Source organism: Rutilus rutilus (genome assembly GCF_951802725.1).
Source record: "Rutilus rutilus genome assembly, chromosome: 17".
NCBI lineage: Eukaryota > Metazoa > Chordata > Actinopteri > Cypriniformes > Leuciscidae > Rutilus > Rutilus rutilus.
In genome coordinates this window covers 13,698,270-13,716,041 of record NC_140230.1, presented here as the reverse complement: position 1 = coordinate 13,716,041, position 17,772 = coordinate 13,698,270, and the positions used below count along the sequence as shown (strand labels likewise).

General features: G+C 37.7%; 1 protein-coding gene across 1 annotated transcript; it reads left to right on the top strand.

Moving 5' to 3' along the window:
- The first annotated feature begins 1,339 nt into the window (after positions 1-1,339).
- Positions 1,340-15,781, top strand: gsdmeb (gasdermin Eb). The gene is made up of 10 exons (XM_084385369.1): positions 1,340-1,456; positions 2,161-2,402; positions 3,207-3,399; positions 5,510-5,678; positions 5,866-5,992; positions 6,219-6,335; positions 9,724-9,851; positions 12,340-12,511; positions 12,645-12,718; positions 15,267-15,781. The coding sequence occupies exons 2-10, from the start codon at positions 2,195-2,197 to the stop codon at positions 15,495-15,497; spliced, it is 1,419 nt and encodes a 472-aa protein (XP_084241495.1). The 5' UTR covers positions 1,340-1,456; positions 2,161-2,194; the 3' UTR covers positions 15,498-15,781.
- Positions 15,782-17,772: the final 1,991 nt, after the last annotated feature.

Below are 17,772 nucleotides of genomic sequence, written 5' to 3'. Positions count from 1 at the left end.
GCATAAATAACACACCATATCTAAACACTGGATATAGCCAGGTGAAAATGTCTTGTAGAATCTTGTTGACATCTTACAGTAAAAGACTATAGAGGCAAACAAATGTCACCATAAGGGTTAGAGATTCAGTCATTCATTCAAGGTCCACTCACCTGTCAATCAACTGTCACTAAGCTGTCACTCAGGTAAGAAAGATTTCCTTTAGTTTCTCCTACATGGTTTATTCAACCTACATTAATAAAACATACCTGGTGATGTGATCTACTGCAATTTATTGGGAACATCTGGATGTGTGTTGAGCTGTGGTAAGTATGACTATTATTGGTGAAATAATCTCTGCAATAATAATGAATGAAGGCTGGTTTAAAGTACTTCTACCTGCCTCTATGTATTAATGCTCATGGATAGCCTAAATGGGTTCCATTCAGACCTCAACATTAAGTATTTTACTGTTAACAAGATTCAACAAGACCTTTTCACCTGGCTATACCCAGTGTTTAGATCTGTAGTGGTATTTATGCAAATTAGCACATACGTAATTAGATTATGCACCGTTTGCCCATGTTAACAAACAATTTAAAAAAACTTGTAATAAATTTTTGTTTGTCTTGATGTAAGTAATCAACTCAGTCATTTTCATGGTGATATCTAAAGGTTAAAATTTTTACCCTATTCACGTTAGAAAAATAATGAATAGGCGTATGAATAGGCTATATTTGGGTATTTTTTTTCCCTTACTCAGGACATATTGAGGATACAAAATCAGTTGAGTTTGCTTCTGTTGCAATTTGTCCTACCTTTTTTCATAAAATGACTGGACTATTATTGAATCCAGTGTTTTTCAAACAGAACACTTCTCATTTAAACCTTATATAACCAGCAGTGTCTCATTGACAGTATCTCATTCCTCCAGGCTGCCCCTCCCATACTGTGAGCCACACCAGATATTGAAAACTTTCCTCTCCTTTACATAGTAGGCTAATAGATATTTAGATATCTGACAGTAATGTATAGTTAACGGCTCAACGTTTAATGGTTTTTAATTCCCAGAAAGACAAGGTAGGCTACTTGTTTTCACAACCTGCTATATGATAAAGTAGGCCTATGCTAGATTTAATTACATATTTTTTTATTACATGAAATCAATTCCAAATTCAATTAAGCAAAGAATTTCGGTGATAACTTCGGAGAACTTAGAACATGCATGTTGTTTACAAGTACCCCATCTCTCAAGAGATAAGAAGTCCGCTCTTTGATTGACACACTGTGCAGCGAATGAAATCATCCTTGTCTGGGAGTGAGCCAATGAAATACGTGTAGGCGGGGCTGAGGAAAAAGTAGGCGTGTGTAAATCTGATGACTCGCCGGGCTCGGGCTTTTGTATGTTTTTCAGCTGTGATAAGAAATGACTGTCTTGTCTTTTCTTCAGCCAAACACGTGAAAAGAGCAGACGACGGTAAGCGCGGGATCAGTATTTACAAGTTTTCTGTTGTCTGCAAAGTTGTATAGGTTACTATTAATTTAGTGCGCTCTTGTCCGAATTGCTATATTATGAAGAGAAAGGATTAACGTTACAATCTGCATTGTAACGTTACCTTTCGCCGTCTTTAGTGTCAGTTTCAATGTAAGACTAAATTATGTATAGGTATGAGTTTGCTGCTGGTAACTACGGAACTAGACATCATAATATTGTTGTCGCTAAGTACGTAAATACAGTGTGTCATAGTCAACATGCCTGTTACGTATTTATTACAACTTAAGCTAGACCAGTGTTCATGATACAGAGATGGCATATGGTTGTAATACCACGGTTCTGAATGATTTATTTTATCTGATGACATTTTATTTAAGGTGTCCTTGTTATAACAATGAAATACTGACATTTTAGTATGGGTGTTAACAAGTAATGGGTTGGGTAGTTGCTTGTATCATGCATAATTTACTGTGATTACTAGTAAGTACATGATGTAACGTGTAATAAGAACAGTGTACCAAATAATCATGTGCCATGGTATTTACATTGTATTTACAAGGTGCTTCAAAGAATTCCTTGGCATTGTCATGGTAGGCTACATGTCTAGAGAACCATTTGTAATGCACACTGATTGGAGTAATACTTTGAAATGAAATACACTTATGGCAGTTTTGTGCTTTTTCCAGCTGACCCTCAAAAATCTCCCTGTCAGCATTAAAGATGTTTGCAAAAGCCACTAAGAACGTGCTCTCTGAGATTGACACTGAAGGTTCCCTGATCCCACTGTCCCGTCTGAATGACTCGGACGGTCTGGTTCCTCTGGCCCTGGTCATCAAGCGTAATCGCTTCTGGTTTTGGCAGCAGCCCAAGTACCTGACATTAGACTTCAAACTAAATGATGTTCTTGTTGGAGATCCAATAAATCCAGGTACAGAGCAATTTTTCTGTCACTCTTTACTGAAATGGTCAATGAAAGTTTGAATTGGATCATTAATCCATCACTTTTTTGAAAGGCTAAACATGAATGTAAAGTTTTTGGATACTTAATTGCATGTTAATTGCAATTAAATGAAAATGTTATTTAAATTTATATTAAATGCATTTATCTAAACTTTTGACCCACTTAAGTACATCTTTATATGTAATTTCATAAATCTATTTTCTTTGAACTATGGATTTATGGTAAGATGATAAATAAATTATAAGTTGCAATTTAGTACATTTAAATACTACACTATTGAATACTACACTACAGTTAAAATTATAATCAAGTACTTTACACGTGCTTTAGTATGATAGTCAACGTATCAAAATAAGTTTACTTCTTCAAAGCACGACAAAAGATTTAAAAATGTTCTTTAAAGTAAAGTTTTAATTTGACTGTTACAAAATGCACTTTTAGAAGTGTGTGTTAAGAAACAATCATGAAAGTATACTCTCTTTAAGCACACTGGCCTTAAACTTTTTATTTTATTAATATTATATAATGTGCATGTACACTTTTTATACTTTTAAAATTGAAAGTACTCTACAAGTGCACATTTATTAGAATTAAGTGCATTTCTTTTTCTCAAGGGACTGTATTATCATGAACACATCCAGCTTTATGTTCTCTGTAAATGGTTCCCAAAAAATATTATGTTTACAACCAGTGTTGGTTGATGACGTTGTTTTTAACAAAGGGTTAAAATGTGTGGGAGAACTGATTCAACATTGTTATTTTTGTCCACAGTTGTGGTTGAAACAGACTTTTTGTCGTATAATGGCAAGGTTGTGGATAACAAAAGTGGAAGTGCTGCAGCGGATCTTGGGCCGGGGAGCATTAATATAGGGGGGTCTGGCTCCAGCAAACTTCAGTCATCGTTTGGAAACCTAAAGAAACAGGAACTGGATGTCCAGAAGCTCTTACAGGATTCCAAATCTAGGTGAGTGACTGACCACTTTTTAGAGCCACGGTCTTCTCAAGCTTGCTCAGATAAGGGAGTGTTGTGATGTGGAATGTGGTTTACACGCGTATTACAAGTGAATCTCACCCATAGTGACAGTTATGGGCACTGGTGCATGAAAAAAGGGGAAATTAAAGTGCATGGTGGCATGTTGTTTGTGTTGTAAAATTCTTGTTTTATTTCTAACCATTTTTCAGTGAAGGTCTCCTTTCCCGGTTTAGTATGCTCTTGATCACAAACTGAGATTTAGGCTGTATTGTAGGTCTCTAAAAACATTGCTTTGCTTCTTTTTTTTGTTATATCACATAAGGCAGTTATAGGACTTTTCACACTGCGCTTAACCTCGGCTGCCCCCCGACTAACATTTCTTTCGAGTCGACTAGTAGTCGTTCATTTAAGCGAATAGTCGACTAATAACACATTTATGATTTATGATATGTGTAATAGATGTAATGTAACATTGCGAACTTGTTCTACATTACAGAGAAATTCTAAACCATAATATTGAGCATTTAAAATATAAATTAGCGCTCAAGTGCATGCATAACACTCAAAGTAATGATAATGAATGTGTTGAAAAAACAACGAGGAGACTTACTGAACATTTAAAAGAATATTGGTAAACTAATATTTTCTTGAGTCCTTGTCTGCTGCATTAATCGTAGAATATTTGTTAGATATAGATAATCAATATTTCAAGCTTTCTATAGACATTGAATATGTCTGTGAGGCAAGTATCTGCTTGTATGAGTATGTGTTTCTGTTCATATTTATGACATGCTTCATTAAAGAAATTGACGCAGAGAGATAGAGACGCAGAAAGTGCATCCTGTTTTTCTTTATTTTACAAAAGCACGAGTTTTGTTGTTGTGAGTGTACACAAATAAAAGTAGAAAGTAGTTAGAAAGTATGTATTACTCTTACCTGTATGACCAAAAATGTAGTATTTTAAGTTATTTTCGCTGTTTGATCTCCGCATGGACACTTGGACATTCGCCAAATAATAGCGCACATTTATCTAGGTTAACATTAGAGTGAGCAGCCATGTAAAGTGGCCAATGTTAGGCTACTACTTGCATGTTTTAAATGATAAGCCATATTAGGGGTCGGTGAATGATTGACCAACATTTGGATTCCTGCCCGAAACATGGACAACCGTGTTAACAATCTGTCTGTCACGGACTGCACAACTTAGCCAATTCCTGTGGAGTTGTTGTCGACTAAGCCTCTTCTAGTTGACTAACGTTTAGATTGACCTAACCCTGGGTCATCATCATGCAAACCCCTGCTTTTAACCCTGGGTCAGGGATGGGCATCTTCAGTCCTGGAGGGCCACTGTCCTGCAGAGTTTAGCGCCAACTCTCATCAAACACCTGAAAAAGCTAATAAATGTCTTCAGGATTACTAGAAAGCTACGGGCAGGTGAGTTTTTATCAGGGTTGGAGCTTTTGAAAAATAGATGAATGCATTTTTTCAGTTGTAAAATGTGCAAAATGGCATTAATATATGGAATCACTAGCCAAAGCCAAACAAGGAAAACAAGCCAAAATATCCCAGACACAGTCGTTCGCAGCCGGGTTCTGCGCAGTAGTGATCGTGAGGTGGAGCTGCGGTATCAAGGTCCCAATCCCGCAGAATCAATCGCAAGCACAGATGTCAATCATGACGTTATAGTTTTTATAGCATCAAATAACTATCTAAAACAAAACCTATTGGAAAAATGTACATTTGAACATGTCTGCGTGATCACTACCTAAAATGACAGAAACCAATTGGATTTTTTTTGGCTCATGCTCCATTTGATTACATGGAGAGAGTGGGGTTTATGACCTATACTGCAACCAGCCACCAGAGGGCGATCAAAATGCGTTGGCTTTGCTTTTCAAACTATCTTATAGAAAAGTTTTTGGTTTTCATTGTATTCAAAGCCTTATTTGTCATTGATCGCACTCTAATGATGACCTCAATCGAAGTTTTATCGTTTAAGTTATTATCGACAATAAATCGGTCATTGATTAATCATTAGCTTCCCTATTGTAGACCAAAAAAACAGACACCTGTCACACTTAAATCTGTCCTGTGGTTATAGAGTTCTGGACCTGCAGCACTCTCTGATCCAGCAGACACGGGACACGCAGAGGGAGGTGTTGGCGGTAGTGAAGGAACGAATCTTCACCACCCAGCCCTGCACTGTCTCTGAAGAGGTTCAGGAGGGTGGTACCTGCACTGGAATGTTCGGGTTTAATAAGACAATAAAGGTTGGCCTTTCTTCTTTTGTGAAAAAGAAAAGAAAAGAAATCACACACCCCTCTCTTTTCCATTGACATAACCATGGGTGTATTATCATCATCATCAAGTAACAACATTCCAGAGTAGGCATGTCCGGTCCTGATGTCTCCTCTCCTCATACAGACTGTCCTGTCTTTTTCTCTTGTTTCTCCACAGGTGTCAGTCAATGAAAAAGGGAAGTCTTTTGTTGAGTATGACACTAATGTGTCTATCAACATCCCCCCTAAAACCACTATTGCTTACAGCGTGATTGAACTAGAGGTTGCTCACACTGGACACTACGGTATTGATTGCACTGCATGTTTTGCTAAAGCAGAGTTGTATCATTTGTAGTTGCTCATTGGAAGTTTTGTACCAATTACTGCTTTTGCTTGAGAAACCAGATTTACTTTTAACAAGTCAAGTGGCAACGGTACCAAAATTGTTTATTGTACAAAACATTATGGGAATAGTAATTCTGGAGTGTCAAACAAGCAGTAATATGATTGTACCATTGACCTTTTTGTCAGGACTGTGTCTGCTGCCAAATGTAAAAGGAGGTTTTGAAGTTGACGGGCTAGTGACGGTGAAGAAAGCTAACCCAGTCAGTGCTGCACCAGGGAAAACAACCAGCAAACTGCAGAAAGGTAACCGCACAGTTTAATGAGTTGTCTTTTTTTTTTTTTGACGAACAAAATACCTTCTTTTATCTAAGCATAATTATTCAGAGCCTACTATAAGTAAGGCCTCTTTTTTTAAAGCTAATATCCCTGAAAAGTGTGAACATTATGGCTCTGTGGCACTATCAGAACATACATTTTTTTATGACTAGCCTTACGCAGCAGCATTGGCTCAACCAAAGGTGTGATCTTGGGGCGGAACTGTCTGTTTTTGAGAACAGGGACACTGATGAGGTACAGGGTGCTGCAGGGATGATGTATTTTTGTAGGCCAAACCTGTAACCGATTTAACATTTTAGCACTTCCTGTTCCATCGTCCAAACCAAAGCCTGGTGGTTAAAAGCCTGAAATAAGGTCTGTGGTGAACACAAACTCAAGATATTTTCACATTTTATTCTATGACATAAAACACACTCGTGATTCTTTTGAAAAAGGCGGTTGCTTAATGGGACTACAGAGGTTATTGGAGACATTAAATGTCATCACACCGAAAAGAGAAAATGTTTGTTTTTTAATAACGACTGAAAGACCACATTAGTGGTGGTGATTACTGAAGTTGAGTGACCGCTGTGTATTTCGTTTATAGCCTAAAGTGAGCTTTATATTTCTAGCAATTGTATTTAGGCTTCAAAATTCATAAAAGTTGTGTTAATTTGTGAAGATTATCTTGATGGTCAAGCCCCTATGGCTTTTTTATATTTTTGGCTTTTTTGGATATATGATTTATTTATTTTAATTAGGAATGTTTTGAACATTGCACAATTCATATGGTTTAATGTTTACTAAACACTGGATTTAATTAAACGATCTTCAAAGCTATACCTATTGCTTTAAACAGCATGCCATTCATACAATGGTTAGTTTAATTTTACAAGAGACTTGAGCTTTTGAAGGCAGAACCGCAGCTGCTGGCTCTAAATGACATAATTTTATAAAGTTGCCCCACATGAGACTCGAACCCACAACCTGAAAGGTTTTGGGTTTGTGGCTTAGCAAGTTGCGCCACTCAGTTGACGCTGATTCACCAAGCTGCCTTCAGTGTAAAAATGAACACACAAAAGCATTACTTAGCATAATAACCAGATAAGCATGCTAAGCTAGCTTAATGCTAATGTATCTTATGATAGCTGAAGAGCCACATTAGAAAGAGAGGCATCTGGTTATCATGCTAACCAATTAGCATGCTAAGCTAACTAACATAAGGCTACAAATAGAGGCAAGGTCAACTTTGGAGACAAATATCTCGGGAACGGTAGTGAATATCAAAAGTCCGTTCAGTCATTTCTGTGCGGCTCGGTCCAAAGATCATCTGATCAAATTTTGGACAAAATTTTGCAAGATTTGAAGGAGGAGTAGCGAAAAAACTGTTTTTCATTTGCTTCAATATGTCGGACAGTCACATTGTTGGAAAATGACAAATGAGATATCGTCGGATTCAGCATAAACCAAGGAACATGATATAAAGATATTGAATTTTGAACAAAGTTTTCAAAAGTTATAATCATTTTTGCAACAAAAAAAAAACGTATATCTCTGGAGCACTAGATGGCGCTGTCTTTGAACTTCTCAGGTACCTTCAGGACATGGTGTTGATCATCCCTACCAATTTTTGTGAAGTTATGTCAAATTGTTTAAAAGATATAGTAATTTATGACAAAATTCTAAATGGTGGCCCAATGGGTTGTCCTTATACCCCCTGATTCGGCATGACACAAGGAATCTATAGAGCTGGTAAGTCCCGCCCCTTCCGCTAACCCCACTGGACCTCTAGGTTGAAAAATCGTCAATGCAAGTGAATGGGAGAAAATAATTATTTTCTGGTCCCGTTTGAATTGTGCCATGAATGTGAACATATGTTGTCTGTGAATTTTTTATATAATCTTTCGTGTGAAGAATGCTACAATTTAGCGGGTAGAAGTTTGATACGGTTAGACTTTGTGTGAGAGCACTTTGTGAACTACAACTCTTCGCTGCTTTCGACGCGTTTGAAACGTCACCACCATTCGCACACGGACACTAGCTCACGGATCCCGCTAAGCATGACTGTGTCTTTGGTGCACTTCACCGCCTTCTTTCAGGGAGAGGACAAAATCGTTGAGGTTGGCGAAAACCACGGGTAAGTCAACTTTATGGGGTGACGTCACATAGGCGACATGTAGTCTTTCTCGTTTTGTCTTTTCCACAACTGCTAGCCGAAGAATCATACCATATACTGTCAAACTCGTAACGTGAAAGATTATATAAAAAATTCACAGACAACATATGTTCACATTCATGGCACAATTCAAATGGGACCAGAAAATTATTATTTTCTCCCATTCACTTGCATTGACGATTTTTCAACCTAGAGGTCCAGCGGGGTTTTACGGAAGGGGCGGGACTTACCAGCTCTATAGACACCAAGGTTGTGATTTTCTGTCAAACTGTTCAAAAGTTTCCAAATCTCATGACCTGTAGGTGGCGCTGTTCCCAAATTTGGCATGGACCCTCAGATCATGCTTCTAATGAAGTGTACCCATTTTCGTTTTGATTGATCAAAGTTTGGCTGAGATACAGCCTCTAAACCAATTTCTGTGCGGCTCAGTCTAAAGATTATCTGATCAGATTTTGGACAAATTTGACAAATTTTGAAGGAGTAGCGATTAAACGGAATACTGTACTTTTCAAAATGGCTGCTACTGTAATGGGCGGAGCCTTGATGTAAGGTGTTTAATGTGATCCGCATGATGAGAGGAATCAGGTGTACTAAGTTTCATTTTTCTTTTTCAAGTTTCAATTTTCATTTTAAAATGGTTCAAAAGTTATAACCATTTAAATGTTGAATTTTTGAACTGATGGTGGCGCTATAGAGTTGGTCTTAGAGATCCCAAATTTGGGCGAATTACTTTTCTTTTTTTTAAAAGACAACATTTAATAACATGCTTTTACTCCAAACTCACTTCATAACGACAATTGAGCATCCTTCTGTGAGATGATGTGGCTCCTTACACAAAATAAGGAAGTTGTGTTTATTAGTCATGTTTAATCAATCAAAGCCTTTCAAACTTCTGTATATTCAGCTACAGTGATAGGGATTTCCTGGAATGATGTGTGTTATCATACTTCAGAGGCGGGCATATTTGGCATGTCTGCGTGAGAGTGCCCTCTGGCTTTCAGATGGAGCATTTACTACCGATCAGCCGTGCTGCACTGACAAACTGTGCATAAAACAATCGCAGCCTTTGCCAAATTGTGTGCGGTCTCATTGCGATTAATCGTGCAGCCCTACTGTAGAGTATACTGTTTTAATGAGTTAATTTTTATTAAAAGCTTTTTTTACAAATTTATACAGCCCCCTCTTTCTCTCTTTTTTTAGATCTTGAAGGACTCCAAGGGCAGTTTACGGTTCTCTCTAAACTGCCATCCAACACACGCTGCTCATTATTCCAGCAGATCTCTGTGCTCCTGCAGAACAGTGTAGCCATCAGCTTGCTGGAGGACGCTGTAAGTGAGCCGGGAATCTTACTTTAGATTGTTATTCCATAGATCTGTACATTCACCAGCTACTTTATTAGGTATACCTTGCTAGTACCGGTACTGCCTTAGGGCCCTTTCACACCTACTTTGTTTGGTCCGGACTTTCTGACTTTTCAGTTTGGTCCGAATCCAAATTACAGGTGTGAAACCTCCCCCCGAACACGGTCCGGACCAAACAGACGAAATTTGGTCCGACGAAAAGAGGTAGTCTCGGTCCGGATCAAACTGAACAAATGTTTGGTTCGTTTCTAGTGCGAAAGCATTTTCTGTATGGTTCGGACTTTCAGACCATTTACAGGAAGTTCCGGTGGTTCCCGCGTAGCCTAAACAACTGAAGAAGAATATTTATGTGCAGTCCTGCCCACAGCGTTTCTTCCAGCTGATTCACGCGCACACGCGCACACACACACACACACACACACACACACACACACACACACACACACACACACACACACACACACACACACACATTTGTCCTGCCGGCGATGATAAAATGTTCGCACAACAAGGACGTTCATTTGGCGAATTTGAACTAGCCTCAAGAATAGTTGGTGCTGCAGGGAGTAATGCCATAATAATAAAAGTATAGTGCCAATGATATGCGTCTGTTCATTCATTCATGTCAAAGTTAGCCGCCGAATTGACAACACGCTGACGTCAGACGCACGGACAGGACGCAAGTACGTCTTGAAAATGTATTTAGTGCGCTCGCATAATTGCAATGTGAAACCAAACCAGAACTAACCTAATGTATACAATGCATCAAAACATGAACTTTGGTTCGGACCTTGGTGCGGATTTTCAGGTGTGAAAGGGCCCTTAATTCTTCGTGGCATAGATAGAAGGTGCTGGAAACATTCCTCAGAGATTTTGGCCTTTATTGACACGAAACATGATAGCATCATGCTGTCACTGCAGATTTGTCAGCTGCACATCTATGATATGAATCTCCAGTTCCGGCACATCCCAAAAGTGCTCTATTGGATTGAGATCTGGTGACTGTTAAGGCCATTTGAGTATAGTGAACTTATTGTCATCTTCAACAAACCAGTTTGAGTTGATTTGAGCTTTGTAACATGGCTTGTTATACTGCTGAAAGTAGCCATCTGAAGATGGTTACACTGGTCATAAAGGGATGGACATGGTCAACAACAAATCTGAGGTAGGCTGTGGTGTTTAAACAATGCTCGATTGGTACTAACAAGCTCAAAGAAAATATTCCCCACACCATTACACCACCAACCCGTACCGTTGATACAAGGCAGGATGGATCGATGCTTTCATGTTGTTTACACCAAATTTTGACCCTACCATCTGAATGTCACAGCAGAAATCAGTGACTCATCAGACCAGGCAACGTTTTTCCAATCATCTATAGTCCAATTTTAGTGAGCCTGTGTGAATTGTAGCCTCAGTTTCCTGTTCTTAGCTGACAGGAGTGGGACCCGGTTTGTGTGTTCTGCTGCTGTCCATCTGCTTCAAGGTGTTCAGAGATACTGTTCTGCAGACCTCTGTTGTAACAAGTGTTTATTTAAGTTCCTGTTGCCTTTCAACTCGAACCAGTCGATCCATTCTGCTCTGACATCAAGACATTTTCATCCACAGAACTGCCGCTCACTGGATATTTTCTCTTTTTTGGCTGATCTCTGTAAACCCTAGAGATGGTTGTGCATGAAAACCTCAGTAGATCATTAGTTCCTGAAAAACTCAGACCAGCTCGTCTGGCACCAACAACCATGCCAACTATGGTCGCAAGTTCTGTCGTTACCATAGTTGGCTAACAATGCTTTTAGGAAATGCATGCCTAAATGCATTGAGTTGTTTCCATGTGATTGGCCAATTAGATATTTGCATTAACAAGCAGTTTTTAAGGTGTACCTAATAAAGTGGCAGGTGAGTGAATACATACTATATTTGCTATGCTGTTATCATGTGACCTACCGCCATCAGTTGCGTCGCTTCACTGCCATTCACAAATCCTGTTCCTTGTCCTCATGGGATAGTAAAGTGTCCATCATATGCACACTTCAGAATCTTGCTGGAACTAGTAGGTCATCCGGGTACTTTTTGCCTACTCTTTTATGAGTACTATGAATTCGGACATACTCATTTTGTCACATTGTTACACTGTTTTCGCCTACTATATAATAGAGAAGTATGCGATTTCGATTGCAGCCTATATTTTTTATAGATGTGTCAAGAATAAAAAAACTAGAAGTTGATGGAGATCTTTATGGTCACGCAGCCTATATTTTTTATAGATGTGTCAAGAATAAAAAACTGGAAGTTGATGGAGATCTTTACGGTCACTTTTGACCAATTTAATACATCCTTGCTGAATAAAAGTATTAATTATTTCTAAAAAACAAAAGATCTTTTGAATGGTGATGTGTAGTATTAATAGATAAGACCCAATGTTAGACATCTTTGATCTTGTTTCTCCTTCTCTCAGCTAGAGGACCTGTGTAATGGGACACAGCCTGACCTCAGTGCGTTAGATGAAGTTCCTGCTCTCACTGCCACACTGAAGCTTGTACAGAAGGCTGCTGGTACAAAATCCTCTGGAATGCAGACAAAACCCAGCGCTCTTACTGCCACACATCTGCTCTTCAGCTCCTTAGGTGGTGAGTTGGATGAAGTCTGGGATTATTATCTGGTCATAAGTTTACTTGACATGCATTTTTGTCAGCAACAAGGCCATAATGATTGTCATAAACCTGTTGTCAAATTAACCTTTGTTCTCATGTTCCCATATAGAGATGACTGACTCTGCCCTGTTTGAGCTCAAATTCTGCTGCAGTTACGCAACCCTGCAAGCTCTGCTCCATCTTGTAAGTATCTTTACCGAAATATTGTGATCACAAACAAGTATTAATACCACATGTAATAAATAGGGCATGTTCAAGAGAGGTATTCAGTCATGCGGTCCATTTATGGAGCCTCTTGCAAGGCTAATTCGCCATGGGGTCCCTCTGGAATTTCCTGTGGGCAGTTTGGATTTATGAGTGAAAAGGCTTGTGGTGAACATATTTTGAAGAGACTTGCGTTGTTTTGCAACAAATTGCAGTCAAAAAACATCAGATCTGAATTTTGAAGCATCTAAGTTGTTAACAAATTGCAAAAAAAATAAATATATATGACAAGAACTTGGATGTGAGGTTACATGCTTGAGTCATACAATTGTAGTCCTTATCTAACAACTTGTTAGTAATTTACACTACTGTTCAAACGTTTGGGGTCAGAATGATTTTTAAAATAAACTAATACTTTTATTCAACAAGGACACGTTAAATCAAAAGTGACACGCGTTTTGTAATACAAATGTCTACTATTTCAAATACATGCTGTTCTTTTGAACTTTATCAAAGAATACTGAAAAAAGGTTTCCACAAAAATATTAAACAGCACAACTGTGAAAAGAAATGTGCACCAAATTAGCATTTTAGAATGATTTCTGAAGGATCATGTGACACTGAAGACTGCAGTAATGATGCTAAAAAACTTTTCTATTTGAATATATTATAAAATGTAATTTATTCATGTTATGACATTACTGTTTTTACTGTATTTGTAATCAAATAAATGCAGCCTTGGTGAGTATAACAGAATTGTTTCAAAGACATCTTATTGACCACAAACTTTTGAATGGTAGTGTGTTGAAAGCACAAAATGTATTCATTTTAATATAGTGATAATGACAGCACATCAGGGTCAGAAATTAATTTGGGCTTGGGGCAAATATGTCCTGTGTAATCAATGTGAAATGTGTAAATGAAGCAATAAACTACTTCATATACACTTCTTAACTTTTGTCAACAATAGGACGTGCCATTTCCCGACACATTAAAATGTGTTCATGTATTCCATTGTCACATTAATAATAATTAAAATATCAAGAGCAATAATTGACGAGGATCATTGTAATAATCCACCCCTACCCTACAGTTCATTGTAGGCTATTTACATTAGGCAACATAATGCAGTCGTGTAAATACACGTTTGTATAAATACACATAAATGTCATGTCAGATGCAGCTTGTGATAACTTTGCAGTGTAAAGTTGACTTTTATTGATATTTTGGGTCAAGGTCAGTGTTTATGTTAACATCCTAAACCATAATGTGACTGTAAAAATGACGATTTAAACAACTTCACAGTTCAAATACCGGTAATACAAGTTGATACAAACAAGTTATAAACATCATAAAGATTTTTGCATTTTAAAGAAAAAGGCACAAGTCAAAATGATTATATATTATTAATTTAAAATTACTTGCTTATAAGTAATGAATGTATATATATATATATATATATATATATATATATATATTCTAGATCCCTTATTCATCAGTTTTTAAATGCACATTAGCTTCTTATCAATCCACAGGTTCACATTTACAACACTGTGTGTAATCAGAGTAAAATGTGTGTCGCTCTTCACATTTTGTCTGAACAAAAACGGCAGACACGCTTAATAAAATTGCTAATTCATTTTGACAATAGATGGCACTTATGAAACAGCAGAAATATAGCAGTTTCCCCAGTTACTTCAGCAAACAAAGTAGCGCTGTGCTTCTATAATCACTACTTTATTAGGAATTACAAGGAGGTAATACTAAAAGAAAATGCAACCAAAACAGAAAGGCGACGAGTTTGCAGGTATGATATAAACACCTTGAAGTAAACAGTCATAATTCATCAACGGTAGATCAAAGCAATTGCTCATTTGGATTGTGAACTGCTCTGAAAGCGCGAGCCTGTATAATGAGCAACAGCACCACATTTCTACTTTGAAACGTGAAGCGTTCGCATTTCATTAAATCACAACCTTTTGAAGTTAATCATCATATTAAGCCACATTGCTATTCTTGGTTTTCCATCCCTAAACGTAAGACCTCTTGAAATGATAATTAAGACTTTTCGAATACCATTTAAGATATTGCCTTATTTTGATCAAACGCGGGTCCTTAAATTACTGGTAACAGTCTATTAGTAATGTGATTGATTAAAGTATTTCACTTCATTGTTGTCTTTTGTCAAATACTAACGAGATACATTTAATAAAGTAATTATAAAAATGGCCCTTACCAAGGTAAAAAAAAAAAAAAAAAAAAAAAAAATTAATGGAAAGGTTCATTTGTGACCCTGAGTACGTTTTGTTGATCTTTACACAAAGCACTCCATGATATTTGGTAAAAGTCTCAAGTTATGTTAACTACAGGCCTTAATTTACTCATAAATCCAGAATTGTCAGTGTTAAAACCCACAGAAAATTCCTAATCCCTTATTATTGGCTTGAACATGCCAACTATCTTCTGGCTAGTAGGACTACATGTAAGAAACAGAGCTTCCTTTATTTGCCTGTCCATTTCCATGCAGGTGCAAAATATGGCTCTAAATAAGAAGTCCTCTTGGAAAGATGCTGCTCTGGCTGTGTTAGCCGATGAGGAGGTTTTCAAGAGGATTACAGCACTCTTTGCTTCTTGTAATGTGACCTTGCTTAAGGAGAAGGACTCACTTGTTACAAAAATCAGCAACCCACAGGATCGCCTTCCCCTCATGCTATGCATTGCAGTCAAAGGTTTGGCATCTCTAGCGCCCCCTGTCTGACTGGAGTACAAAAGGTGCAAGTAAGTTACAAGGACCAAAGGGCCTTAAAGCCTGCAAGTGGATGATCTACTCTCTGGGATAAAAAAAAAAAATTCATTGATCCTTTAAATGGCCTTTCAGCTGTTTTGTGGATGACATCATAGTGAAACCCGAAATCAATTTGAATTGGTCTTTGAATATGTTTTTTATATATATATTTGTTGTTTTTGAAAGTACTTTTGTAATATCAAATCTTTTAAAAGTGAATATCCAATACTGTGAAAAAAAGAAAGAAAAAAAAAGAATTCACATATTTGGTCTGGTTTGTAATTCCCTGTATCCTGCCTTAAACTTTTCTTCTTTTTTTATGAGAACAATTTTATGCACACCAAAATATAAAATGATTTAAGTACAATGGTCCAAAATTAAGATTAATTTATTAGACAGCCGTTTCATTTCAGAAAATACAACTCTCTGTATTGTAAAATATAGAATTTTCAAGTGAATTACGCAAGCTGGATAAAAATGAGTTATACAGCCTCGAAAAAGACACTGGAGCAAGTCGCCAGAGACAGAGATACATCACTACAGACAACCAAGACTGTTATGAATCTGTGAGGCCAGGTAGCTTGTGATCAGGACACAATTGGTCTATATTCCATTTTCAAAGGTCATTTTGTGCCCGTGTAAAAAGGCATTTAGCTAAATACAGCGCTGATTCTGTATACTATGACTGAGTTCATAATTCTGCAACAATTTAATTGAAACCGTGATATTGGTGGCACTTTATTTTATAGTACATGCACTTACAGTATACTTGGTACTCAGTACTCTCATGTGTGAGTAATATAAGATAACTTGGGTTTTGGTTTAGGTTTATGGCAGGGATGGACAACTCTGGCCCTCGAGATCCACTATCCTGCAGATTTTTGCTTCAAACCTAATCAAACAGACCTAAACGAGCTACAATCAAGGTCTTCAGGATTACTACAAAGCTGCAGACATGCGAGTTCGATCAGGGTTGGAGTTAAACGCTGCAGGATGGTGGACCTCGAGGGCCAGAGTTGCCCAGAGTTTAGGGGCAGTTCACACAGAACACATTTTTGCTTTAAAAAATACGAGATACACACAATGGTATCCAAATGCAGAGGTGCGGCGCTGGTGAATGGAAAAGCAGCCAAGGTTTTGAGTCATGTTTTCAATTTGAAATGCAGTGCTCATGTTAAAAGTTCAAGGCAAGTTGTCATGTGCGAGATGCTGAAAAATCAGCAAGATGCATGTTCACATAGAAAAACTATTCAAAGTTAGCAAAAACTTTCTGTGAACTATCCCTTAAGCTCAAAGTACACTTTGGTTTTCACACATACACTAGGGTAAATTAAGTCATTAGTATGGTACGCGCGCAGCAATATTTTTCATATTCTGTATGCTCAGTTTGTGCATGTGCCTTTGCACTAATTAGTTTGTCTACAAGGTGGCAATGCTGTTGCTCACAGTTAAAAAAAAGAAACAAATGTGATGAAGAAACAACTACTGGAGACCTCAACAATAAACGCGTGATTGGGTGATTAAGAGATACACGCAACTGTAGTTTAAACGACAATGACGACAAAATGCATATAATCTCTGCGGTCTGTGTACTAATAAAATGTTCAACACCGTTTTACAACCAAATTATATGCAACATCTTATTTAACTTAGACTGGAAAGGTTTTCTAGACATTCCACGAAATCAGGGCACGCAATTTCCTGAACATGATGAACGATGGCATATGCTTAGCCTCAAAGACAGCTCTGAAGCTGATTTAGTGTGCACTTAGTTCCTGTTGCATGGATGCATGCACTCTCAAGTGGACAAAAACCACAAGTGTGGGTATTGGGACAGGCCCAGATTTTTCAAATCTCAAATCCTATTGTGTGTAAGCCTTGAACTTCTTTGTACTAATTAGTTTGTCCACAAGGGGGAAAAACACTGACCCGGCTTTTGTTTCAGTCAAACGTACACTTTTCATATTCTGTATGCTCAGTTTGTGCATACGCCTTTTTTTCCCCACACTGTGCTTTGTCCAAAAAAAAGAAAAAAACTGAGACAAAAACAATAACAAACTACTGCGGATGGCAACAACAATACATGCAACTCTAGTTTAAAGAGTTAAAAGAATTTGAATCGGTCATAACTTCTGAAGAGAAGTAGCGCAGACACTAGTTGTATTGGGCTGTAGACACACCAAGCTTTCGCGTCAAAAAACTAAAGGTACTTTGCGCTTTAGGGATAGGTTCAGGATTATTACCTAGT